Source organism: Aotus nancymaae, unplaced genomic scaffold (assembly GCF_030222135.1).
Source record: "Aotus nancymaae isolate 86718 unplaced genomic scaffold, 86718_ANA_hifiasm-v0.15.2.pri h1tg000036l, whole genome shotgun sequence".
In the NCBI taxonomy this organism is placed as follows: domain Eukaryota; kingdom Metazoa; phylum Chordata; class Mammalia; order Primates; family Aotidae; genus Aotus; species Aotus nancymaae.
The window spans coordinates 94,110,405-94,138,093 of record NW_026988450.1 but is presented as its reverse complement, the minus strand read 5'-3'; the positions used below and the strand labels follow the sequence as shown (position 1 = coordinate 94,138,093).

The following is a 27,689-nucleotide window of genomic DNA, read 5'->3' as shown; positions in this document are numbered from 1 at the left end:
CAAGGAAATAAGAGAGGATACAAACAAATGGAGAAACATTTCATGCTCATGGATAAGAAAAATCAATATCATGAAAATGTTCATACTGTACAAAGTAATTTATAAATTCAGTGCTATCCCCATCAAGCTACCATTGACATTTTTCACAGAATTAGAAAAAAGAAAACACTTTAAATTTCATATGGAACCCAAAAAGAGCCCACGTAGCCAAGACAATCAAAAAGAACAAAGCTAGAGGCATCACTCTATTTGACTGCAAACTATACTACAAGATTACAGTAACTAAAACAGCATGGTACTGGTACCAAAACAGATATATAGACCAATGGGACAAAACAAAGCCTCCAGAAATAATGCTGCACATCTACAAGCATCTAATTTTTGACAAACTTGACAAACACAAGCAATGGGGAAAGAATTCCCTATTTAATAAACAGTGTTGGGAAAACTGGCTAGCCATATGCAGAAAGCTGAAACTGGATCCCTTCCTTACACCTTATACAAAAATCAACTCAAGATAGATTAAAGATTTAAACATAAAACATAAAACCACAAAAACCCTAGAAAAAACCTAGGCAGTACCATTCAGGACATAAGCATGGACAATGGTTTCATGACTAAAATACCAAAAGCAATGGCAATGAAAGCCAAAACTGACAAATGACATCTAAATAGGCTAAAGAGCTTCTGCACAGCAAAAGAAACTATCATCAGAATGAACAGGCAACCTACAGAATGGGAGAAAATTTTTACAATATATCTATCTGACAAATGGCAAAATATCCAAAATGTACCAGAAACTTAAACAAATTTACAAGAAAAAGTGAAAAGCCCCATCAAAATGTGGGTGAAAAATATGAACAGACACTTCTCAAAAAAAAAAAAAAAATTATGCAGCCAACAAATGTGAAAAAAAGCTCATCATCACTGGTCATTAGAGAAATGCAAATCACAACCACAATGAGATACTATCTCATACCTGTTAGAATGGCGATCATTAAAAAGTCAGGAAATGGCCGGCCATGGTGGCTCACACCTGTAATTCCAGCACCTCAAGAGGCTGAGGAGGGTGGATCATGAAATCAGTAGATCAACAGTAGCTTGACCAACATGGTGAAATTCCATTTCTACTAAAAATACAAAAATATGCCTGGTGTGGTGGCATGCACTTATAATCCCAGATGCTTAGGAGGCCGAGGCAAAAGAATTGCTTGAACCTGGGAGGCAGAGGTTGCAGTGAGCTGAGATCATACCACTGCACTTCAGCCTGGGGACAGAGTAAGATTCGATTTAAAAAAAAGTCAGGAAACAACAGATGGTGGAAAGATGAGGAGAAACAGGAACAATTTTATGCTGTTGGTGGGAGTGTAAATTAGTTCAACCATTGTGGAAGCCAGTGGGGCAATTCCTCAAGGATCTAGAACTAGAAATATCATTTGACCCAGCAATCCCATTATTGCATATATACCCAAAGGATTATAAATCATTCTACTGTAAAGACACATGCACACGTATGTTATTGCAACACTATTTACAATAGCAAATACTTGGAACTAACCCAAATGTCCATCAATGATAGACTGGATAAAGAAAATGTGGCACATATACACCATGGAATACTATGCAGCCATAACAAAGGATGAGTTCATATCCTTTGCAGGAACAGGGATAAAGCTGGAAACCATCATTCTCAGCAAACTAATCAGGAACAGAAAAATAAACACCGCATGTTCTCACTCATAAGTGGGAGTTGAACAATGAGAACAAATGGACTCAGGGAGAGGAACATCCCACATCAGGGCCTGTAGGGGGTAGGGGTCTAGGGGAGGGATAGCATTAGGAGAAATACCTAATGTAGATGATTGGTTGATGGGTGCAGCAAACCACCATGGCACGTGTATACTTATGTAACAAACCTGCACATTCTGCACATGTATCCCAGAACTTCAAGCATAATAATAATTTTTAAAAAATGAACAGAGCCTCAGAAATATGTGGGGCAACATCAAGTGCTCCAAAAAATATGTAATGGAATTTCCAGGGAGAGAAGAAAGGAAGAAAAAAACAATGAAGAATTAATGGCTAAAAATTTTCCAAATTTGGGTTCACTTAATCTCAAGTTGGACAAACACAAAAAGATCCACACTCAGACTATCAGAGCAAACTGCTAAAATATAGAGAAAATTATTAAATCACTGAGAATCTTCCAAAGATTCAATTATAAAATAATTTCAGAGTCTATGTCTATAAAATATTACAAATTCCACCCCATGAACAACTCACTGTTTTGAAAATTGGTTATCAAAGACTAACTCCTGTTCTAGGCAAAATACAGAGCATATGAGAAGAAATACTTAGCACAGAATTCTTTCTGTCTATGATCACAGTTGTTTAGAACAGGTGTACTTATAAGAAACTGACAAAACTAACCTTTAACTGCAAACTCCCATTTTCACTCCTGAGGAACATAGTGTTAGAATATAAGGCAGAATTTTGGCAGAAAGAGGTCTTGTTAATGCATCTTACATACCTCCTGTGGACATTCTCTCTCTATGACACTCCAGCCTCTTTATTTTGTTATTGTTTTCAGGCACATTTTAAAGACAACAAAATGGTCATTTTACAGGGCTACAGAGTCTCTTGTGTGGCAGCAAAGTACATTCTAAAACAGTCATAGGTATGTACCTCATGAAGTGGTAAAATGTGATTTGCAGAAATTTGATGACAGATCTGTCCCTGTAAGCCTCCATCCCAGGTTGTGCCCTCCATCTGTTCCACAGGTCTTCATCTGGTTTCATCTAAAGGAAGGAAAGTATCTTCATCTTGAGGTCTAACGGAGTAATACAAAAAATGAATTAGTTTGATAAAGTAAAATTATTTTATTAAAATATTAGTAAAGGCTGTTACTTATCCAGTTAATTTAAAAATGCTTCCTACTTATTCTACAGTAATGTAAACCCAAATACCATTCCAAATACAAATCAGCCTCATTGTTAAAGCCAATCTTAGTAATATTTACTCTACTTGATGAATTAGCATAGTTTTTGTTTCAACTCTTTGTCTTGCCTTTTCAATGGAAACATGAAAAGAAAAGTAAAATTATCTTTCAAGTACTTAAGGAGGTTCTATTCTTGACATTTTTCTGCCTTGACCAGTCTTTGTGAAATTCCTCCATGTTTAGGTATACTTAACTTTAAGGCTGATTACAGAAATAAATAAACAATATGTAAGAGAAGTAGAAACCAAAACAAAGATCATATATGCAAGCGATAAATATAGAAGAGCTAGTTGTTACTCAAAGACAGTTTTGTTTTTCTGGTTTTAGCTTCTGGGGTCATTTGGACCTATTTTATAGGATAAACATGGAAGCAATTTTTATTTTTATTTTTTTGAGATGGAGTTTCGCTCTTGTTACCCAGGCTAGAGTGCAATGGTGCGATCTCGGCTCACCGCAACCTCCGCCTCCCAGGTTCAAGCAATTCTCCTGCCTCAGCCTCCCGAGTAGCTGGGACTACAGGCACGGACCACCATGCTCAGCTAATTTTTGTATTTTTAGTAGAGACGGGGTTTCACCATGTTGACCAGGATGGTCTCGATCTGTTGACCTAGTGATCCACCCACCTCGGCCTCCCAAAGTGCTGGGATTATAGGCGTGAGCCACCATGCCCGGCCTGGAAGCAATTTTTAAGACTCACATGAACAGGTGATGTGCTCCTCGTTTACCTATTTTAAATTATATTTATTGTTTTACATTTCTTCTTCCCCAGCTTACCCATAAGTAATTTATTATACTAGGCTAAATTTTGTATTGTAAAAGCATATGAATTTATAGTTTCATACTCTGATGCCCCACTCATTTACAAGTATTATCTCTATAGATGATATCTGATGAAACTTATCTGGAGATGCAGAGAGGGTAATAAGATATTAAAGGGCATGCTAGTACTTTGAACCTGGACTGAATACTAACTCCAGAATCTTAATAGTCAAAGGCTTGTTAAGCACAAGAAAATAAAGATAGCTAGCATTTTTAAAATAAACCATTTTTCCCTAAAGAAATTTTAAAAAGCCTTTAATTTCTCCTGCTTCAAAAATTAAAAACACAATACTTCATAAATGCCATTACTTCATAAGTTTCAAATTTTAATCTTAAAAAGAATAAATGGGGCTGGGCGTGGTGGCTCACACATGTAATCCCACCACTTTGGGAGGCAGAGGTGGGTGGATCATGAGGTCAAGAGATCGAGATCATCCTGGTCAACATGGTGAAACCCCGTCTCTACTAAAAATACAAAAAATTAGGTGGGCATGGTGGCACATGCCTGTAATCCCAGCTACTCAGGAGGCTGAGGCAGAAGAATTGCCTGAACCCAGGAGGCGGAGGTTGCAGTGAGCCGAGATCGCACCATTGCACTCCAGCCTGGGTAACAAGAGTGAAACTCTGTCTCCGAAAAAAAAAAAAAAAAAAAAAAAGAATAAATGAAGCAGATAATAGGACTAGAAAGAAAGGAAAGTACAAGAAATGTCAAGCGAGAATAGAGCTGTGACAAAGATATGTGGTTGTATTAGTCAGGGTCAAGTCAAGAGATAGAAACTATACTGATAACTCAAACAAGGCTAAGTAAATAGTAAGAATTGTTACCTAGTACATATGATTAACTAATGGATCAGAAAAGGAAGTCTTGAAGGTACGCAGAAGTAGCAAAGGTATAAAGTTGATTCTACCTCTAAGGCTAAGAGAAAGTGAATATGGAAGTGACTTAGGAATTTACGGTAGGAGACAGCCCCCAAAGCTGTGATTCAAATCTCTTTGCAAAGAGTGGGCTATCTCAGGAACACTTTCAGTGCCATGGCAAGTAAATTTGCTAGAGATTGTAGGTCAGCGCTCTAAGTGGTAAAGAAACTTGCTCAAGGATTTGAGCTGCAACTAGTCCATAGTAGTAGCCTACCAGGTTTCAGAGAAAACCACCAGAGTATTTCAGCTTAACTGAGGTTTATGGGCTGGCTCATGAGGACCTCTGAGGTTAATACTACCCAGCCATCCACTGCTCGTGATGTTGAAACAGCAGAACCCCTTCCTCCTGCCCTAGATTTGGAATATCTCTCTAGTTCTGTTTTTTGACAAAGCTTAACATCAACATCAGTTGGCTAAGTAGTGTCCAGGTCCAGTATAAGAATGCAGGAGAAGAAAAGACTGATCTCCAGTTGAAAGTCAATAAACTGATAGCTATTATATTCTATGTGGATGGTTATTCATATTCCATACACACCCTTATTCAAACATTTTACCTTCCACAAAACAACACAAACAATTCTGTTTCCACATAACTTGATGTCATTATTTTATGTACCAGGGATGAATTACTCACCCTGTACCACCATGAGGAGACACTAGGTCCCAACTGTCATTTTACCTATTATTAGCTACATTAGTTACTTCTCAAATCCAGTAACCATTCAACTGAATGTTTCTTATCTAAGGCAAAATATCGTAAGTTTTCAATAGTGTATATAAAACAATAAGTGGAAAGACAGGAGATGAAATAATTAATAACTGGATAGAAGTAAATATATACACATAACAAGCAAAGAAAATGCATATAAAACTACCACTGTCTTCACTTCAGTAATTGGTCATGAGACTATATTTGATATCTGCAAACTGTTGCCTATTCAATATTTTTTTTTGCTTTCAACCAGAACACTAGCAAGTTGGAATTCTTTACCAGGTAAAATAAATGAAACCCTTTATTTCTCAAGTATTTGAGTCCTCGGTAATTCTGCTTTCTTAGGTTGTTCTAATTTTTCCATTACTTTTACTATTTGCATAAAGTGCAACGAACCTCTTCCTTTTAAAAGCACTGAGTCCTCTGTGCTTCTGTTGTGTAAAACAGTTTTCTCTTGGTAATCAGTATCAATCACTTCAACCATTAGAGTAACTTCTGTTTCTGTGGCAAGTTCTGTGGACATGTAGCCCAAGATTATCAGGGGCGAGCTTATTTCCCAATTCAGCATTATCAAAGTTATCTTCTATGAATAAAGCATTCTTTCCCTGATAACTAAGTCCACTTTAGAAGAAGAGTTCAAAATTGCCAAGAAGAAAAAGCAAACTTTCTGTTAGTGGTTTATTAGGTATAACAGCAAGAGATGTCACTTCTGTGATTACTCCTTGGTTTTCTAATTTTTATTTTTTAACTATGAAGGTGAAAATGTCATATAATCATTTCTAATTCCAGCCATAAGCTACATCCTGTAAGGGAAATTCCTATCCTTTCAATGTATTGTCCTTCAATTAATGCTATACTTTAGTCATCAGCAAGCCATTTCATTAGGTCAGCCACTTCTTGGTGATGAGGTGTGTGATAAGTTCATTAATTCCAGAGGCATACATTATCTTGAGTCAGTTAACACAGAAACAGAAAATTAAATGCCATATGTTCTTACTTGTAAGTGGGAGCTAAACATTGGATACACATGGACACGAAGCAGGAATAATAAGCACTGGGGATTCCAAAAGGAAGGAGAGGGGAGAGGGAACCAAAAAACTACCTGTCGAGTACCATGCTGACTATTTTGGGATTAATAGAAGCAAAAGCCTCAGCATCATACCACATACCCATACGTAAAACCTGCATATGTAATGCCAAAGTCTAAAATTTGAAAAAATAAATAAGCATACAAGCCATTTTTTTTTTTTTTGCTTCAATATATTTTCAGGTGGTTTTCCTAGTATTTTTCCCCTCTTTCAAGACATAAAAAAATTATGAAAACAACCATATGTTTATTGTGGCACTGTTCACAATAGCAAAGACTCAGAACTAACCCAAATGCCCACCAATGATAGACTGGATAAAGAAAATGTGGCACATAAACACCACAGAGTACTATGCAGCCATAAAAAAGATGAGTACATGTACTTTACAGGGACATGGATGAAGCCGGAAACCATCATTCTCAGCAAAGTAACACAAGAACAGAAAACCAAATATCACATGTTCTCACTCATAAGTGGGAGTTGAACAATGAGAACACATGGACCCAGGAATGGGAACATCACACACCTGGCCCTGTCCAGGGGCTAGGGGAGGGATAGCATTAGGAGAAATATCTAATGTAGATGATGGGTTGATGGGGTGCAGCAAACCACCATGGCACACGTATTCCTATGTAACAAACCTGCACATTCTACTCATGTACCCCAGAACTTAAAGCTAAAAAAAAGGTAAAAAAAAATCAGCCTCTTACATTTTCATAACTTTTAAAATACAAAATTTGTCTAGCCTTGGTGGAAAAGTTTTGAAAACATTGGTGATATTCAGACTTTTTAATGCAGTCTGTCAGACCATGCCTGTAGATAAAGTGTTATATCCGCCAGAGCTCTTACAGATAATACACTTTACTTGCTCATGAAGTAATATCCAAAGATTTTTTTTAACATTCTAGAGATGCAAATGGAGTATATGGTAGAATGGCAGTAAAAAGCCCATTTCATTTAGGAAAAGTCATTTCTTAGTGTATATTCTATGAAGGAATAAAATATTGATTGATTAAAATAAAATACATTAAAATTTAGTTAAGACAGAATCATCAGGGAAAAAAAACTTCCAAGGGCATATGCTCATTGCTACATATTTCTTGCAATAAAATGAATCCCTTGATTAGAATCAACACTCTATGAAACACCATAATAGTAGATAAGATATTCTGTGAGACCAGAAATGGTGAACCTGGTTAAATTATTGTAGGCAAGAAAAACAAATAAATGTCCCCAATGTATGTCTATTTCAGTGATGATGATACAGCTCTGCATACTCCATAACGGGAGGTCAACATAATTAACTGGCTGATCCCAAAGAAAGGGGGCCATGGCAGAGTCTCATGTTCTTGGTAACTTCTGAACTCAATAGTTGTGGTAGTTGGGTCACCTTTAGTAAGACATTGAATCCCTGTATACACCATATCCTTCTCACCATAGTCAGTTTTGAAATAGCCATTTATAAAGCAATGCCATGGCAAGAGAAAGAATCTGAATAAAATCAATTTAAAATAGATCATATTGTCTACAGGTGGCTATTGAGAACCATCTCTGTAATAATTGCCCTTCGGTGAGCATTTGCACAGAATACACATCTATTACATACACATATACTTAAATCTATGTGTCTGTGTGTATGCATATATATGTAACTGATGTACACACCCAAACTATGGCATGTGGCTGTGACAGCATCCAGTTTACCATAGAAATCTCAGCCAGCATGGTCATCTAATTGACATCATGATTAGGCTTTCACTCTCTATCAAGGCTGAATAGCAACCCATAGCTTTTGTTTGTCTGTTTTGTTTTTGTTTCTTTCTAGAGAAGAATAATTATCTGAGAAGATGGCATAGATTTGACTTAAAATCTTAGACATCTTCCCTATGGTTCTCCCATTGTTTTTTGTCAGATATACCATAAAGCATCCCTATTTGCAAGAAACATTCTGAATGTTATTGAATTTTCTGCACCATAATATCCCAAAGAAGAGCAGCTTGTACTGAAACCTCACCTCGCTACAGAGTATGCTCTTCTATTAGTCCCCAGTCAAAACTAGCAGCCTTACAAGTGGACAGTTTGAGGTAGCACATGCAAATGTGGCTGGTATCAGTGTTCTTCCCAATTCTTGGCTAAGAGAACGGCCTTCTAGTTCTTCATATGTATGTATGACATGCCAGGAGAATGTCCGCAGAAAGAAGGCCAAGGAGATAGCGTCACTTCATGTATGTCCATCCCCTAAGGAATCTCAGTCATGTATTTCTGTTGGTCAATGACTGAAAAGAATTGCCATATACATATTTTTCTTTCTTGGTTTTACAGTTGTTTTCAGAGGAAGAATATTTCGAATATAAATTACTCTGAAATGGTTGAAAGCTGAAGTTGAATATGCAATTTGACTTAAAAGTGTCTAGCAACATTGCTAATATTAACTATGGTACTATGAATTGCATTTAGGTCATCATAATCTGCTCAATATTTATTAACTTCATATCACAGATTTTAAATGAATAATGAGTTAAAAATTGTTAAAGTCTTCATGCTGAGTAATATGGCCATTTTTTTGCAAACAAGTTATATTGAAAGTAGTTTGTAAAATAAATATTTTGCTGCATATTAATAATAAAAAGCAATGGATAAAAGGAAAATTACCTTGATAAAGTTCAGAATGGGAGATAAACTCAGGCATGCTCCTGTCTTGAATTGAAACTCTTAAGACTGCCCTGAAAATCCCAGTTTTCTGTAGAACTCCTTTTGAAGACCAGTGAGTTTCAGCAAGAACTAGATATATCAGTCTGGATATATTTTTACTTATTATTAATTGAAAATAGAATTTTAAAATTTATCACCTCCAAAACTCTCTACATTTTCCTTGAATGTACATTATAAAGTATCCATAGTTATTTTCTTTATTCATAATTAATTTATTGTTTAAATTGTTTCTACATCTTATTTTATATGCTCCACTTCTTGCTGTTGAATTTTCAAATGAAATAAAAATTGAAGCTTGTAGGCCAGGCATGGTGGCTTACTGCTAAGTCATCTCTGGTTGGTACAAGAAGAATGACTCAACTGGTATACTGAACATAACTGTCACTCCCTTAGAAGGCACTTGGCAGATGGGTTATTCAATTACATCTAAATTAGACATCCTGATTCAATAACTAGAATTTGGTCTCCAATCTGTCAAAAAAGGTAGAAATAAATATTTAAGGTTCCAGATATTTTTCATTTCATCACTAACTAGAAAATACATCATTAAAAATTATTCCTATCATGTATGACATTGGGAAGAGAGATGAATTTTTATACACATAAACACACACACATAGGTATATATATATCTATCTCAAAGGACATATTCATAGTAGACTCATGTCCTAGCATCTTTCCTCATAATTCCTTGATCTTTTCAACTTTGGCAGCACCTTACCAAAATGAGGTTGATAGAGAAGATTATGGTGCCCCTCACAGGAAGACTGGCAAATTCATACAGCTTTTCACTCCTTAGCCTGTGGCAGCCTGGCTTCTGCCCCCATAGCTCCACTGAAAGGATTCTTACTAATGTCACTAATGGCCTCTGTATTGCTGGAGTTAATGGGCCCTTTTATGTCATTGTCTTTCTTGACTTTTCTGTGACATTTGACACTCACAACCACTTAACTTTTTTCTTCAAAAAAACTGTTTTTCTGAAGCTTCTGTGACATTATTTTCTCCTGTTCTCCTCTCCCCTTCCTTTCTGGGCCTCCATTTTGAGGCCTCTCTTTTTTCTGGATATTTCTCAAATCTTGGTGTTTCCTGGGGCTCTCAGTCCCTATTTAAAACTCTACTTTCTGTATTCTGTACCTTTTCCATAATCTCATACACTCTCTTTGTTGCCATTATCACCTTACATCTTTAGCATAGAGTTTTCTGCTAAGTCTGGATCTGTGCTGTCCAAAACAGTAGCCACTAGCCACATGTGGCAATTTAAAATTCAACTTAAATTTATATAGGAAATTCAGTTCCTGAGTCACTCTAGCAACATTTCGAATGCTTAATAGCCTCCTGTGTCCAGTGGCCATCCTGCTGGACAGTGCAGATGTGAACATTCTATCTTTACAGAGATTTCTGTTGGAGACCCTGGACTCACATGGTCAAACTCCAGAAATGTCTCACAAAAATGTGTCTGAAACTGAGCTTATCTTTTCTCACTGCCGATAGCGCCTCTCTTGTGTGACTATCTTGGTGACTTCTGGGGTTTGAGGCTTACTCCTGGCTTTACCTTATTGGAACTGTTTTCTCTCTTCTTTCCATTTCCACTGCCTGCAGTTTAGTTCAGGCTCTCTTACCTACTTAACTACACCCCTGAACTGGATTTATATAATAGACATATAACTTTCTCTTTTTCCCTGGAATTCATCCTTACTCTAGAATGAATCATTTTATAGAATTTAATTCTGATTGTTTTACACCTCTGTTTTCATTCTTGCATTCATGTCTTGTAGATTTCAGGGATACTGTTAAAATTCCTGGTTGCTGTGAAATAAGATTGCTTCATGCTCTCTCCCATCTATGTTTCTACTCTTGCCTCCCACTCCTCCTCACAGTGTAGTTTATTCTTCAGTAATGAACTCTCTGTCCTTCCCTGCACATCCCAGGCCTCTCACCCCTGTGTTTTTATTCATATTGGTTCTTCTACTTGACAGAATTAAATTGAAACTTACAAACATGGATTCAAAGTATTTTACACTTTAGCTTCAATTTCTTTTCGTTTTATCCCCTGAAACGGTTACATACCACACATTAATCTACTTACTCATTGGGAGTAAATGCTGCTAATTTCTTGGCATTTATTCCTGTCCCTATCTTTTTGCCAATTTTGTTTCCTTCACTCAAAATGACTCTTCCTCATTCTAGTTTTCAAAATCTTGTCCTGTTCTTCAAGACTTACCTAAATTATTAGCTTCTCAATAAAGCTATTTCTAATTTCTTCTACTTAGAAGTAATTTCTTTTTCTTCTACCTATCTTCAGTGGTTCATTATGTTTGCCTTGCTTTATAATTTTTTCTGCCTTTTGCTTTTCCCTCCTCCTAGAGTCTAGGATGCTTGAGGTTAGAGACAGGGGTATTGCTATCCCTCACATAACTTGAAATAATGCTTTCTATGTAGTATATTCTCAGTAAATGTTTGAATTATATTGAAATCAATTCAACAAGTTTTTTAAGCTGTAAAAACAGTATTAATATTCACTTCATCATATTTGACATTTCTAGGCAACCATATTAAGTGCTGGTACTTGTCTTTGACTCTTGGATGCCTTTTGAATCTTTTTTAGTCTTCATCCTGTCAGATAGCATTTCTACACTTTCAGATTTCAATTAAAGTATACTGAGCAGTCATTGCCTTAATAATTTGCCTATTCTAAGGAATATTTATTTATTTATTTTTTTAAAAAGGAGGAGTTAAGGTGGGTGGTTGCGGTGGGCAGCCTAATTTTCCCTAGTGTGCAAATCATACACTGGACCGATAATGCCTGGCTAGGGCATTACTTCAACCTCAGTCACCCAGATGCTTTTCAATAGTGAGGTCCAACAGACATTTGTTGAGACTTTACTGTGTTTCCGGTGCCGTGACAAGTGAAGAAGCCTGTCCTGGTTCATCCTGCTGTCAGGGTCCTAGCACGGTTTTCTGCCTTTGGGTATTTGCATGAGGAGTAATGGCAATGCTGGGGTGAGGAAGCTCAGGGACAAGATTTAGAATAGGTGTTTGGTGTACAGAAGAAAACTCACATTTTATTTGTTTCTTCTCCCTAGCATTTTGGGTAAAAATAACAGTTTATGTTGGCTGCCATTTACTAATTGCTTGATCTGAGGAAATTACTGAACTTCTTCATACCTCAGTTTCCTCATCTGCGTAGTGGAGATTGCTTTAGATAATAAACATGCCCACCTCACTGGCTGTTGTGAAGATGAAATTAGTTAACACTCCAGAGACACACAATGCAGTGCCTGACATAGCAAGTTCTTTATGGAGCTGAGCCATCAACACCATCATAATGTCATTCAAGGAAGTTTCTCCCTCCTTTTCTTATTTTTTTCTATTTTCCTTAGATTTTCTTCCATTCATTCCCACTAATAAACATTTTAAATGTTCAGTATTTTAAAATTATTTATATGAGACCCTATATAGAGAGAACAATATATAAATACTTATTTCTTGCTATATAGGATTATACCTATTTTGACAGAATTTTTTAGTCCTCCTGCATTTATTCATTTTTGTCTTCCCCTAGAGAGGTGACAGAGTTTTCACTAGCAGCACGATCTCTGGGGGCTATGCAGAGTACGCTCTTGCAGCAGACCATACTGTTTACAAACTGCCTGAAAAAACTGGACTTTAAACAAGGAGCTGCCACCGGTATCCCATATTTTACTGCTTATCGAGCTCTGATCCACAGGTAGTAACACGTGCTGTCAATTTCATGACCAGTGCCAAAAGAGGGCAGTGTTAACTGCTTTCCTTCTAGGTGTCTGTGCATCCATCTGTTCATCATTTTTGGTTACCAATTACTTGTGATGAAACATTTATAGAACGGAAAGTATGAATCTTGGGGATTGTGCTAATCTCTGAAGATACAAAGAAGAGCAGACACTGTCTTCAAGATGTCCATAGTCTAGTAAGGGAAATGACATAGGAGTGGTCATGTATATGTATAATGTGGAAGGTACAGTGGTGGATATGTACATAGGGATGTATGGGCTCAGAAGGCATGTGCCTGTAGTGGTGAGGTAGGCCTTCCTGGCAAGGTGTGAGACTTAGACTATTTTAAAGCCATTGTCCAAAATCTTGTTATCCATTAGAATCATCTAGGCAGCAATTTAACAGTATACTTTAGGGCCCTACCCCAGACTCTCTGGTTAGTTTCCATGGCTTGTGCCTTAGAATCTATATTTTAATCCCATCTACTAAGTATTTGAAAAGCATCAGAGTGAATTCACCTGAGCAAGGGTAGCTGGAAGGAGAGAGGACATTCTAGACAATGGGAAGAGTATGGGGAAAAACAGTATGGTGTATGGGTACAGCTATAGAAATTTGATTTTGTTAGGAGATTTCAAGAGAAAGAGTAGTGAAGAATAAAGTTGGAACAGAGTAATCTCTCAATAAATGTTAGCTGTCATCAAGAAGACAGAATTCAGATGGTAAAAGATAGATTATAGAGTTCATCCCTTGCTCTGTAAGGGATTGGAGTTAATGAAATGCTTTATTCAGGAGACTGCTATTGTCATGTTTGTGTTTTACTGAGATCATGTATCTGCTGTGTGTAGGATGGATTTGAGGATAGGAGTGGAGAGAGAGAGATAGAAGTATCTTATAGGAGTCTCCACTAGACAAAATCCTTATGGGCCAGGGCAAGGGTTATAGTGGAAGAAGTAAGTAGAAAGGGAAGAATAACTATTTAGTGGTGGTAAAATCAGGGGTATTTGGTGATTATTTGCAGGTAGAGAATGAGGGAGAGAAAGAGCTTAAGAGTAGTCTAGTTTTCTAGCTTGGGTCTTGTTTAACTGTGACAAAAAAAAAAAGGAGAAAGTATCAAAGGGAAGCTGGGTTCAGTTTTGGATTTGAAATTGTGAGAGACACACCCTAATGGAGAAGTTTGGTAGCCTGTTGGATAAAAAAGTCTGAAGCTTGAAAACTGGAGATAAAAATTTAGGGATATCAGCCTGTAGGTAAGAATTGACAGATGAAAAGTGGTTGAAATCCCTCAGGAAGTGAGAACACTGGAGTGAAAATAGAACCCTCATTAACATCACCATTTAAGAATGTAGTCAGAGAAAAAGGATCCCATGGCTGGCAGAATCTAGAGGTCATGGTATCCCATAAGCATCCAGTAAATGCATGGGCTTTGACAGAAAGGCCTGGGTTAGTGTCTTCACACGGTACTAGTTGTGTGACCTTAAGCTACTTAACCATCTCAGGTGCAGTTTACTGATTTGAGAAACATAGGTGCTAACAGCACCTGCCTGCTAGAGTATGGTAAGAATTACTTGGAGGTAATGTGTATAAAATTCTTAGTACAGGACTGGCACAGGGTAAGTACACAATCACTGCTGGCAGCCTTAGGAGTGGCAGTTTATAATGCTACTAAGGAGTTAGGCCAGCTGTCAAATGCAACACAGAGGTCTGTTCAGAAAAATATAACAGTTGGGATGGAGAGAGATCCAAGATGGCTGATCACTAGCAGCTCGGGATCGTAGCTCCCAGTGAAAGCACAGAGAATGAGAGGATGCCACACTTTCAGATGAATTTTTGTTGCTCACAGACCAAGAGATTCCCAGCAGAGGAGCCCCACGGGTCACCAGGGTGACTCTTGTGGCAGGCGCGGTGGTTTTGCTGGCACCTCAGCGTGGCAGTTCTTGGTGCAGAGTCCAGAGATTTCCAGGCAGAAAAGCACCATCAATCTTAACACCGCTGTTTCAGCCAGCACAGTGGATTGCTCAGATTTTGGCGCTGGGAATCAACAAGTTGGACGTCTGCTCAGAGACCTACTTAGAAAGTCGGTAATTACAAAGATGACAGAGGGATAAATATATAATGAAGGGAATAAACCAGCCTAAAAAGGCAGAGAATACTCAAAATCAGAATGCCTCTCCCTCTACAGGGGATCACAGTTCCTCATCAGCAATGGAACAAGGCTTAATGGAGAACGAGTGTGTTCCATTATCAGAAGCAGGTTTCAAAAGGTGGGTGATAAGAAACTTCTGTGAATTAAAAGAACTTGTTCTAACCCAATGCAAAGAAACTAAGAACCTTGAAAAAATGTTTGATGAAATGCTAACGAGAATGGACAATGTAGAGAGGAATATAAGTGAATTGATGGAGCTGAAAAACACAACACGAGAACTTCGCAAAGTATGCAAAAGTTTAAACAGTTGAATTGATCAAGCAGAAGAAAGGATATCAGAAGTCGAGGACCAGCTCAGTGAAATGAAACGAGAAGACAAGATTGCAGAAAAAAGGATAAAAAGGAATGAGCAAAGTCTCCAGGAAATATGGGACTATGTGAAAAGAGCTAATTTACGTTTGATAGGTGTACCTGAATGTCACAAAGAGAATGAATCCAAGTTGGAAAATACTCTTCAGGGTATCATTCAGGAAAACTTTCCCAACCTAGCAAGGCAGGGTAATATTCAACTCCAGGTAATATATCCAGCCAAACTAAGCTTTATAATCGAAGGAAAAATTAAATCTTTTGCGAACAAGCAAGTACTTAGAGATTTCACCACCACCAGGCCTGCTTCACAAGAGCTTCTGAAAGAAGCACTATACATATAAAGGAACAACCAATATCAGCCTTTCCAAAAATATATCAAAAAGCAAAGAGCATCAACACAATGAAAAATTTACACCAACTAATGGGCAAAACAGCCAGCTAGCATCAAATGGCAGTATTAAACTCATATATATTCAAATTGGACAAAAAGCCAAAACCCATTGCTATGCTGCATCCAGACCCATCTCACATGCAACAATACACAAAGACTCAAAACAAAGGGATGGAGGAAGATTTACCAACCAAACAGAGAGTAAAAATAAACAAATAAATAAAAAGTAGGAGATGCAATTTTCACCTCTGATAAAATAGACTTTAAAGCAACAAAGAGCAAAAGAGGCAAAGAAGGACATTACATAATGGCAAAAGGATCAATGTAACAAGAAGAGCTGACGATTTTATAGATCAATGAGACAGAAAATTAACAAGGACATCCAGGACTTGAACTAAGACCCGGAACAAGTAAACTTAATAAACATTTATAGAACTCTCCACTTCAAATACACAAAACACACATTACCACCTCACACCTATTCCAAAAGAGACTACATAATTGGAAGTAAATCACTCCTCAGTAATTGCATAGCATTTTCATAGGTTTAAATGAAATATTGGTTGGCTGCTTGTTTGTTATTTTCTTCCCTTATTCCTTCCTGTCTACATCATTAAGTATAATTATTGGTATAAAAGAGGTTTTCAATGCCCATTTCTAAAATGCATTCTAGCCTGGGCAAGAAAGCAATACTCACATTCTCTCTCTCTCTTTCTCTTCCTTTTTCTTCCTCTTCTTCATTCTTTTTTTTCTTTCTTTCTTTCTTCCTTTAAAAAAAAAGTAATATAATGCTCTACACTTTTCAAAAAAAAAAAAAAAAAAGAAAGAAAAATATAACAGTTGGGCTCAACAATAAAGAGGTCATGGTGACTTCAGTCAGCTTCTTTTCAATAGAATGGTGAGAACAGCTTGACTGAGTGGATTGAGGCAGGAAGAGGAAATCAATTCCTTGAATGGAGACTATTCTTTTAAAAATGGAGGAGACAAGGAGGAGAGAACTGAAGGTTACTTGAGGAGAGTTTGTGGAAAAAATGAATTTTTTAAAGGATAGATAAGACTTGAACATATTTACAGATGGAGCAAGATCTGCATAAGATAAGATAGAAAGGACTTGGGACATAGGTAGAGAGATTGGCTTCCAGTATGGAAAGGACAGCTCACCCGTGAAACCTAGAAGGGGTTAAGATGACATACTTATGGAAACATTTATGAGTGGGGAGGTGGAGTGTCGAAGGCACTTATCTGTGATTGCCTCACTTTTGACAATTAAGTAGGAGGCAAAGTGATCTTTTAAGAATCAGAGCTGAAGTGGCACCAAAATGCATGGTCATGTGATTTTTTTTTCTGTAATACTTAGCCATTTGGATAAAGTATCAAGGAAGTTAGATGTGAACATTAATCCAGGGCTGGAATATTGGTGGCAAAATGGAATGGTATAAAGGAAATGAGAGCACAGAAGGTGAGGGGAGAGGAGATTGGGCAGTCTTCTATGGGGTCCAGGCTGAGGAGGGACAGAAGGAAGGCCAGGAGCAGTAAGTGGGCAGAAATGGAGCTGTCAAGAGTCAGTGATCTCTGCATAGTTGAAGAAAGGTTTTGAGAGAATATGGATTTTCAGAATTAGGATAGATTACTGTCATAATATTGGTTATTGGTGTCCGATATTTCTCAGGTAGAATGGTTGCTGGTGTTTATAGCCCTGGGAGAGAGTGGCTAAAGTGGAGGAAAATTCAGGAACTGTGGTGCTTGATTTTCTTTCTGAGGAATGCTGAATCTCCTTAATTGGAGCTGGATTTGAGGTGGAAGAGAAAGCCTATGTGCCAGGTCTTAGAGTCTTCAGTGACTAGTAGATGGTAGGGGACAGCAGCATGGAAGGCCAGGCTGAGTGCTGTGAGTGCCAGGGAGAATGACTGTACTTGTCAGGGTTCTCCAGAGAAACAAACAACAGGATGTGTGTGTGTGTGTCTGTCTGTCTCAGAATCAGTCTGTACACACACACACACACACACACACACACACACACACACACACACTGACTGATTTATTTTAAAGAGCTGGCCCACAAAATTGTAAAGGACTGGCAAGTCTAAAATTTGTTGGAGTGGGCCAGTGGGCTGGAGACACAAGGAAGAGTTGAAATTTAAGTCCATAGAAAGTTTGCTGGCTGAATTTCCTCTTGCTCACTGGAGGTCAGTCTTTGAGAACAAAGGTCTTCAACTGATTAGATGAAGCCCACTCACATTTCTAGAGGGTCATCTGCTTTACGAAAAATTCAGCCTATTACAGGGTTAATCTCATAGAAAAATAAAACCCGTTACAGAAACATCCAGAGTAATATTGGAACAACTATTGGGTTCCTTGGCCCAGTCAAGTTGACACATAAAATTCACTGTCACAGCGACTCTATGTAAGGATTCCGCCGGGGATTTGCTTGCTTTTTCTCCCCTCACCCCAGGCCCAGGGATTTATGAGAATGTGTCTTTAGTGTTTGAGGGGCATCTTATAATAATTTTTTAAAAAATTCTTTAGGAAGTATTTCATATCCCATACCTTAACATTAGTTATCCTATCCCCTTGTGTTTATACTTTACTTTTAAAATGTTAGTTTTTTGGTAAGAGTTCTCTCGATTTATTATTCAAACCTTCAGTTTAACTTACTGTCTTCAGTCCCCTTAGCTCCAAGCAAGAATGTAGGAGAAAGTTTCACTCACTGCTCATTGTTGCCACTTCTCAGCTGTTGGGGCACAGCTGGGAGCAGGACTCCAGTTACTGTGTTATCATTCCCAGATGGAGCATAATGTTCCATAATATCTCTGCAGTGTGACCACCCACATTGTTCTAGGAAGTAAGAGATCTACCCTGAGAATCAGATCCAGATCTCATAGCATCTGCTGGCTTGTGACATTGGCACGTTCCATGTGGAATAGTGAGGCATCCCCTCATTCCTTGCTGCATGTTCCGTCTTTTCAGTACGTACTAGAAAAGTAGTCATGTGAACCAGAAGTAGAAAGAATATGCCATTTCACTAGAGGATCTGGACACTTTAGGTGACAACAAGGGAATCTTTGTGATAGGATTTATTGCATTTCCTACTCTCTGACCTTTGCCAACTCAGCATTGCTTTCTGAAATGGGAGTTCAAAAACATGAAGAAGAAAAAATAATACTTTTTTCCCCAGGAAAAAAATTGTCTAGCTACTGTGTTACTTGGGCATTACTCTAGACCACAGAATAAAGACTGAGCTATGTTAAACCTGCTTTGAGACCCTTTCTGTGGGAATATATGTGAATGAGAGATTCCAGATCCTCTAGTCTCCACAGTTTCACTTCATGACCCACAAGGACTGTAGCCACTCAGAAGTAGTACCCCAGAGTGATCCCAGTGTCCAGCATAGTGCCTGGCACATAAAGACTCCCAATAAATATTTATTAGAGGAATAAATGAATTGAGGGCTTTGTTTATTCTGTGGAGCTTAGGGAATATTTGGGACTATATATCAGGTTGCATTTGCTCTTTGTGTCAGTGTTAGCCAGACTAAAAGTAGAAATTCCTTAAAGATGATGAAAACACCTGAGATTAATTAGCTTCAGAAAATAAGGTGATATAACTTATGCTTTCTCTTGCAGTGCCCGTGTGAAAGCTGGAGAAAGTGTTCTGGTTCACAGGGTGAGTGGAAGAGTATTTTTTTTTAATGTATTTTTAAACAAGTTTGGGTTTGTGGGTTTCACATTATAGTTCCTTTGGTCATTTTTAAAAGCCAGATTTATAAATATGGTCAAAGCTGCTTTTTTACTTTATGTAGTAAAACATTTTTGATTTTGGTCTTCTGAAGGTGATGCTTTTTCATGAGTTTAGCATTTCTTGGTTAATAAATTCAACAGAGAACCCCATCAAAAATATATCAGATTTTCCACCCATATTGGGTGTGGACTAAGATAAACTCACCTTGTTTTTGCCTTCAAGTAGCATGCTATAAGAATATTTATTTAGAATTTTAAACAGTTTTTGAAGGTTGATATGAATTCCATATTCTCTTAGATAAGGAAACTAAGGCTCATTAAAGCTTACCTGTGTTGCCCAGACAGCGTGGTAAAGCCACACTGAATTCTTAGTCCTTTCTATCTCCCTTCCGCTGCTTGCCTGCTGCGCTTTGATGACATTCAGGGAGTGCACTGTGTACAGCCCTGTCCTTAACACCACAACCCATGGCTGAAAAGGCTAATGTGGGGGAATGCGGGAGGAGGACTCAGAACTTGTAATAAAATAAGCCCTTCAGTGATATCACCCAATGCAGGGCTGTCAGAAGCCTCTTCAAGAAACTCACTGCCAATCTGCCTCTCAGGGGCTTAGAGGGAAGAGTTAGAGAGAGCGCTGCAGTTAGAATTTAACAAGTAATCCACACAAACTCTATCAGTGGATACTCTGGAAATTTTGGAGATAAGATTTTGTATTTTAAAAATAAAAGGCCTGGGTCTAGATGCTTGCTTTGAGGAAGGTGGTTAACCCTTTCAGAGTGCTGTGTATTCTGGAGAGTAGATTGAAAGAAGTAACCTATTAAATGGCACATTGTCCCCTGAATAATGAGTGGTATCCTGAAAATGTGAATTTACCTTTAAAAATGGCCAGGTAGTTTCAGTCCTCTTTGTTGCTCTGTTTCTTTAGGTAGGTGAGTCACGAGGTTTCACACCTAGCTTACTATACTTCAAATAGATAATTCTGAAGGATTTCACAGATCAGACAATTTATGAAAAAACACCAGGATTGTCTTTATGGGGCTTGAGAAAATATGACAGATGTACCTCGTCCAAAACTCCCATTGATTAACTTCACTGAAGAAGCTATTTTTGGGTAAAATTAAATTTAACCCTAAATAACTAAAGGGTCTGTCAAACACATACATTTATTTAAATTGCCCTGGCTGTCAGAGAGCTAACCTTGTGCTCTGTACAGAAGGGAAAGATTTCAGTAGGAAGGGGAGAGAAGAGCTTAAAGAAAATCTCTTTCTATTCCCTTTACCCTCTTGTAAAAAGCCCAGTTGCTTCACCATGATTTTTTTTTTAAGGTAAAATCCACACTGTTCTCAGAGCTGGCTGAGTTTGTTCATCGTTGGCTGGCAGGGATAGGCTGGCGACCTAGTGTGTGAAGCACTTCTGATCCTGTCCTATCAGAGGGAAACAGTACTGGGCTTTGCCTTGCTTCTGTTTGTAGTTTCTGTTCTCATTTAATTCAAATTCCTATGGGATTATGTTGTGTGTTTAAAATGGTATGGAATTTATGAACACAGCTATTATCCAGATGTGTTGATGAGGAGTGCCCTATTTTAGTGTAAGCAAAGTAAGTAGAAGAAATTTAGTTGACACATAATGGTGCATAATCTGTCGAAGGAGTGTAGCTGTTATAATTGTTGACAAGAATAGAATTAGAATCCCTTTAAAAGAGCTATTGAGTGCCCTTTTAAAGCAGTTAGAACCTAAGGAGATGAATTTACATTAGCATTTTAAAGGTTGGTTTTATTAGAGGTCTTTTATTTAAATTTGAAAATTAAAGTTGAAAATCATTTGTGCCCACCCCATAGTAGATTGTGTTTTATCTAATTGGATGTCTCTCTCCTCTGTCAGACAGTGAGTTCCATGTATTTTTTTATTTCAGTTAAACCAAATTCCTGCTGTAACCTGGCTGAATTCAGCCTCGTTATTCCCATGGACCAAAATCTTTACAGTCCATTTCAGGCCTGGGAGTCTGTTACAAAGTTTCTATCATTATTGTTCATCATAATTCTTTTCTTGCCCAACCCAGTACTCCCTGTAAATCACTGGTTATGAGTGGCAGGTGATTTTGCAACATTTCTCCTTCCATCCTCTGACATTTGGCAATATCTGAAGACATATTTTGTTGTCACACTTGGGGAAGGGGTTCTGGCATCTAGAGGGTAGGTATCCTCCAATACATGGATACTCTCCCACATCAAAGAATTATCTAGCCCAAAATGTCAATAGTGCCAAGTTTGGGAAACTCTGCTCTAAATGTTTGTGACTCTTATTTGTACCAACATTTGTCATCTAATCAAACATATTTCCTAGTATTCTTATTTAAATAATTGTTCTTTTGTCTATATTCTTAAATTACTTTGATTTCTCTTTTATACTAAGCACATTTATTTGGTATTCTAGTGATTTCTTACAATCCTGTGACTTTTTTTCTTTCTTTTTTTTTTTTTTTTGAGACGGAGTTTCTCTCATTACCCAGGCTGGAGTGCAATGGCGCGATCTCGGCTCACCGCAACCTCCGCCTCCTGGGTTCAGGCAATTCTCCTGCCTCAGCCTCCTGAGTAGCTGGGATTACAGGCACGCGCCACCATGCCCAGCTAATTTTTTGTATTAGTAGAGACGGGGTTTCACCATGTTGACCAGGATGGTCTCGATCTCTTGATCTTGTGATCCACCCGCCTCGGCCTCCCAAAGTGCTGGGATTACAGGCTTGAGCCACCGCGTCCGGCCTTTTTTTCTTTTTTTTGAGACAGAGCCTGCACTCACCCAGGCTGCAGTGCAGTGTTGCAATCTCGGCTCACTGCAACCTCTACCTCCCTGACTTAAGTGATTCTCCTGCCTCAGCCTCCTGTGTAGCTGGGATTACAAGTGCATACCACTCTGCCTGGCTAATTTTTGTATTTGTAATAGAGATGGAGTTTCATCAGGTTGCCCAGGCTGGTCTCCAACTCCTGACCCCAGGTGATTCACCTACCTCAGCCTCCCAAAGTGCTAGGAGTACAGGCACGAACCACCATGTTCCACCTAATCCTTTGGCTTTAAATACCATCTGTAAGATAATGAATCTCTAATGTATATCTTCAACTGGACACTTGAGTCCATACTCATATTCAACTGACTGCTGAATATCTTCACCTTTAAGTAGATGAGCACTGTGCAGCTCAGCATGTTCTAAGTGATTCTTTTGTGTTTATTTTTTAGAGACAGGGTCCTGCTCTGTTTCCCAGGCTGAAGTGCAGTGGTGTGATCACTGCAACCTCAAACTCCTCAAACTCCTGGGTCCAAGGGATCCTCCTGCCTCCACCTCCCACATAGCTGGGATTACATGCATGTACCACCACACTTGGCAAAGAGAAATCTGGAGATTTTCACAAATTTACTGCTCTTTGGTTTTCTCCTCAGTTACTCTACCCAGTTAATCTGGCCAAAGACATAGGAGACATCCTATATTTTTCTCTTTTCCTCATCTCCTACATTGAATCTGTGAGGAAGTCCCATTTGTTTTTATTTTTTCCAGTGCTACCACCTTTGTTCAAGCCAGTTTCATGTCTTATCTAGACTGTTCTAACAGCTACAAACTGATCTTCCCCCTCCCATTTTCCTGGCCACCTTCTTTGTGCCTCACATGTAATTGGAGTGACCTTTTTAAAGCCTGAGTCAACCAGATCATTTCCTGGTTTAAGCTCTCCAGTGGTTCTGCATAGTTTTTAATATACTCGGAAGCCTCTACCTTCACCCCTCAGATCCTGTGTGACTCACCTTTACTGGCCTCGTCTTCCAGTCTTTCGCACATGCCCCCTCCCTGAGCCACGCTCCCCCTCTTTCTGTTCTTTGACCCTAACTGCATTCCCACTTCCCCAGGTTACCATGGCCATTCACTGTGCCCATAGCATCCTCCACGTGGCTGACCAGATGTTCTCGTGGGTTGTTCCTCACTTTTTTCAGGTTTCATTTTTTCAGAGTGGCCCTTCCTGATGACCTAAATAGTCCCTTTTCTTACCCTCTAACCCAACAGCCAGTTTTATTTTTTCTTAGCACTTCGATTTCCTGAATTTATTTTATCCATTCATTTGTTCATATGACTATTATCTTCCTCCACCCTTAGAATGTAAGTTTCTTTCTTACCTTAAGTACCACATCTAGTACAGTGTAAACACTCAATAAACATTCACCATATGGATGAATTAGTTAATTTGCCCATATACCTGTCTCTTCCACTTAAATGGTAGAGGTCTTAAATTTGTTATTTAGAATTTCATATGCACAGAGAAGTCAGAGAGCATGTTCTGATTATTATCTTTAAATCCTACAAACATCTTGATGCAGTGGTTAAAAGCTCAGATTCTGCAGACAGACTGGTCTAGCTCCTGTTCCCATCTCTGTATGTGATTTGTCCAAGTTACTTATAATTTGAAGCTTCAACTTTCTTATCTGTAGAATAGGGACAATAATAGTATCTACTTTATAGGGTCATTGTGAGGATAAAATAAAGCAATATGTAGAAAGCATTTAGTAAGGTACCTAGAATATTTTAAATGTTCTTAATTGAGAGCTATTTTTCTTATTTCATCTTTACTTATTGCTTCATTTACACGCTTAAGTGCTTAAAGTTAGGATAGGTCCTATAGGAATCTTAAGTTCATTGTATGTATTTAATAAGAGTTTGCAGGAATATAGAGAATATATAACTATTGGGTTATATTTGTTTTTCAGGTTGGATTAGCAGCATGCCAAATTGCTAGAGCTTATGGCTTAAAGGTTTTGGGCACTGCTGGTACTGAGGAAGGAAAAAGGTTGTTCTGCAAAATGGAGCCCATGAAGTGTTCAATCACAGAGAAGTTAATTATATTGATAAAATTAAGGTAAAATTTTTTACTGTTTTATAAAAGTCAAACTTTGTTTCTTGGAGACTTGCATGATTTTTAATACATTTTAAACCAACTACTCCCTTAAAGTTGTTTGCTTCCTTTTTTCACTGCTTAGATATATTTTTATGAGTGTTTTAAAACTTTATCTAAAAAGCAGAGATGTCTAATTTTTAAACCTTCACTGTCATTTTTGTATTGTTTATGTGTATTAAATGGAATAAAGCTTCTCTAGAATCTTATAGCAATAAAAATTGATTTTTAATACAAATAACATTTTAAGTAAAGCTGCAGCTTTGTATTTGCAGCTTGATGTGAATTCTCCATGGAAAGTGAGATATCCATAGATTACAAACTAGATCTGTGTGGCCCAGGGAATAAAGTTCATTTTTTACCTGAATATTTTGGAGGAATAATCACTACTGTATCCAAAGTGGTGAGGTGGCACTTAGTTGCTGCATTTAACAATTCAAGCAGAGGCCAGGCGCGGTGGCTCACGCCTGTAATCCCAGCACTTTGGGAGGCCGAGGCGGGTGGATCACGAGGTCAAGAGATCGAGACCATCCTGGTCAACACGGTGAAACCCCATCTCTACTAAACAAATACAAAAATTAGCTGGGCATGGTGGTGCATGCCTGTAGTCCCAGCTACTCGGGAGGCTGAGGCAGGAGAACTGCTTGAACCCAGGAGGCAGAGGTTGTGGTGAGCCGAGATCACGCCATTGCACTCCAGCCTGGGTAACAAGAGCGAAACTCTGTCTCAAAAAAAAAAAAAAAAAAAAAAAAACAATTCAAGCAGATTCTGAATTTCTTCACTTGTACTGTAGTAGCAATTTGCTAAACAATTATTGCTTTACTAATCCTCAACCACTTCCTCATGTTAGGGAGATTAGAATTTCCCAAATATTGAGTACTGTGTAAACTAGATCATTACAAATGAAGGAAAAAATAGGAGTGAGAGTTTATTACCTTTATGGCAATCATCTTGCTAAAAAGCTAAGCCAAAGCACTTCTTTGTTATAAGTCTGAGGAACCTAAGATCTAGCACTCACTGCTGATACCATTATCCAAGAATATTCACAAAGATGAAAAATGGCCAGTTATTATAAGAGTATGGTTTTTGTTTAACAATAACCCTCAACCCCACTCCTGTGCTCAGAACTGGATGTCAGCTGGGCCCAAGGTAGAGCATCTGTCCTCCAGTTGCCCTCCCGCCACTTCTCCCTGAGTCCTACCCCTTCCCAAGGGCAGGAGCCAGAGGGAATTCAGGAAAGATGGCTGAAAGCAGAGGCCCAGGAGGGTGGGGAAGCCTGTCCTGCCTCCTCACTTGCAGTGTCTATTTCTGAGTCCTGTCCTAGGAAAGGGGCAGGACAGATGGGGAGGATGTGGAAGGGTGAGTCAAGCATGAAGAGGGGGAGTGGCAGCTTTGGGAGTCCTGTGGGGAGCAGCCAAGGAAAGTAAGGGCAATAGTAGGGGTAGGGGAGTCTCTAAATATGGCTATCCTAGGGCAGGGGTTGAAGGCACAATATGTGCCTCCAGGCACAGTATAGCTCTCCGGGGCTATACCTGGCTTCTATTAGAGGAAGCTGTGGGGAGACAAGTTGTGTCTTGGTATAAATATTTTCTGGGGGGCAGAGAATTACCCACTAATGAAAGAGCTACTTCAGGAGGTAGTGAGTAGCCCATCATCAGAGGTATGCAAGCAGAAAGCAGGGACTCTGTAGAGGGCATGAGCACCAGCAGGAGTTGGACCAGATGACCTTTAAGACCCTTCCATCCATGGCTGGGTGTGGTGGCTCATGCCTGTAATTCCAGCACTTTGGGATGCCAAGGTGGGCAGATCACGAGGTCAAGAGATCAAGACCATCCTGGCTAACACAGTGAAACCCCATCTCTACTAAAAATACAAAAAATTAGCCAGGGGTGGTGGCACACACCTGTAGTCCCAGCTACTTGGGAGACTGAGGCAGGAGAGTCACTTGAACCCAGGAGGCAGAGGTTGAAGTGAACTGAGATGGTGCCACTTCACTCCAGCCTGGGTGACAGAGTGAGACTCCATCTCAAAAAAAAACCACCCTCCCATCCATGAGCATCTGGGATCTTGCCGGGGGCATCAGCACCTCCAGGAGGGTGGGGTGTGTTTGGTGGTTTTCACCTTCTCAGATTGGCTCAGCAGCCAGCTGAAGTGGGGCCAGGAGGCCCATGCCATGGAAGACCGCACAGGGAAGGTGACCCTCTGGGGCACCACTCTCACCAGCTCGTGCATCTTCTCCACCATGGCTCAGTTGTACGTCCTGTTTGGGAACACGGCCATGTAGAGGGTGGTCCAGCCTGGAGACAGGGTGACCTTGGGATACTTCTCCTGGACCAAGGCCAGGAACCTGCAAAAAAATTGGAGATGTTGGTCTCACGGAGCTGCCATGGCCCCTTCCTCTCCTCTGGGTTCTTGTCACAGTGCTAGGGAGTGGCAGGGCCTATTGCATCTGTGATAAGGTCAGAAGCAGAGTCCCAAAGAATAGGATGGCTTGTTTCAGGTCCCATGAATTGGGCATGGACTTTGGAGTCAGGGAAGTCTGGGTTCAGATCCTGATTCTGACCTTGGACGGGTCACTCAGCCTCATAGACATCATCCCCTCTAGCAGGGCAGGCTTCTTTAAACATCCCCTTCTAGACACGAAACTGACTCAGCGCCTGCATGTCAGAATCTGCTCTGCCAGCTGTGAATCTTTGAAGTTCCTCAGGTTTTCTTTAAAAAATTTCTCTCCTTCCCAGCCTCGGCAACACTGTGAAACCCCATCTCTACTAAAATACAAAAAATTAGCTGGGCATGGCAGCTTGCTCCTGTAGTCCCAGCTACTCAGAAGGCTGAGGCAGGAGAATTGCTTCAACCCGGGAGGTGCAGGTTGCAGTGAGCCGAGATTGTGCCACTGCACTCCAGCCTGGGAGACAGAATGAGACTGTCTCAAAAAAAAAAAAAAAAAAAAAAAAAAAAAAGACTTCCTCTCTCCTCTCCCCTTCCCTCTCCTCCTCTCCCTCCCTTCTCCTTGTATCTTTCTCTTTCTCTCTTTTTCTTTCTATATGGGGTCTCGCTGTGTTGCCCAGGCTGGTCTCAAACAACTGAGCTCAAGGGATCTGCTCACCTCGGCCTCCCAAAGTACTGG

General features: G+C 39.1%; 1 protein-coding gene across 1 annotated transcript in view; it reads left to right on the top strand.

Moving 5' to 3' along the window:
- The window catches only part of LOC135277941 (ephrin type-B receptor 4-like), a 78,897-nt gene extending 52,051 nt beyond the window's left edge, over positions 1-26,846 (top strand). Inside the window, exon 8 of the mRNA XM_064384110.1 lies at positions 26,692-26,846. Coding sequence (XP_064240180.1) covers positions 26,692-26,846 — 155 coding nt within the window. The remainder of the gene's footprint in view (positions 1-26,691) is intronic.
- The last annotated feature ends 843 nt before the right edge of the window (positions 26,847-27,689 follow it).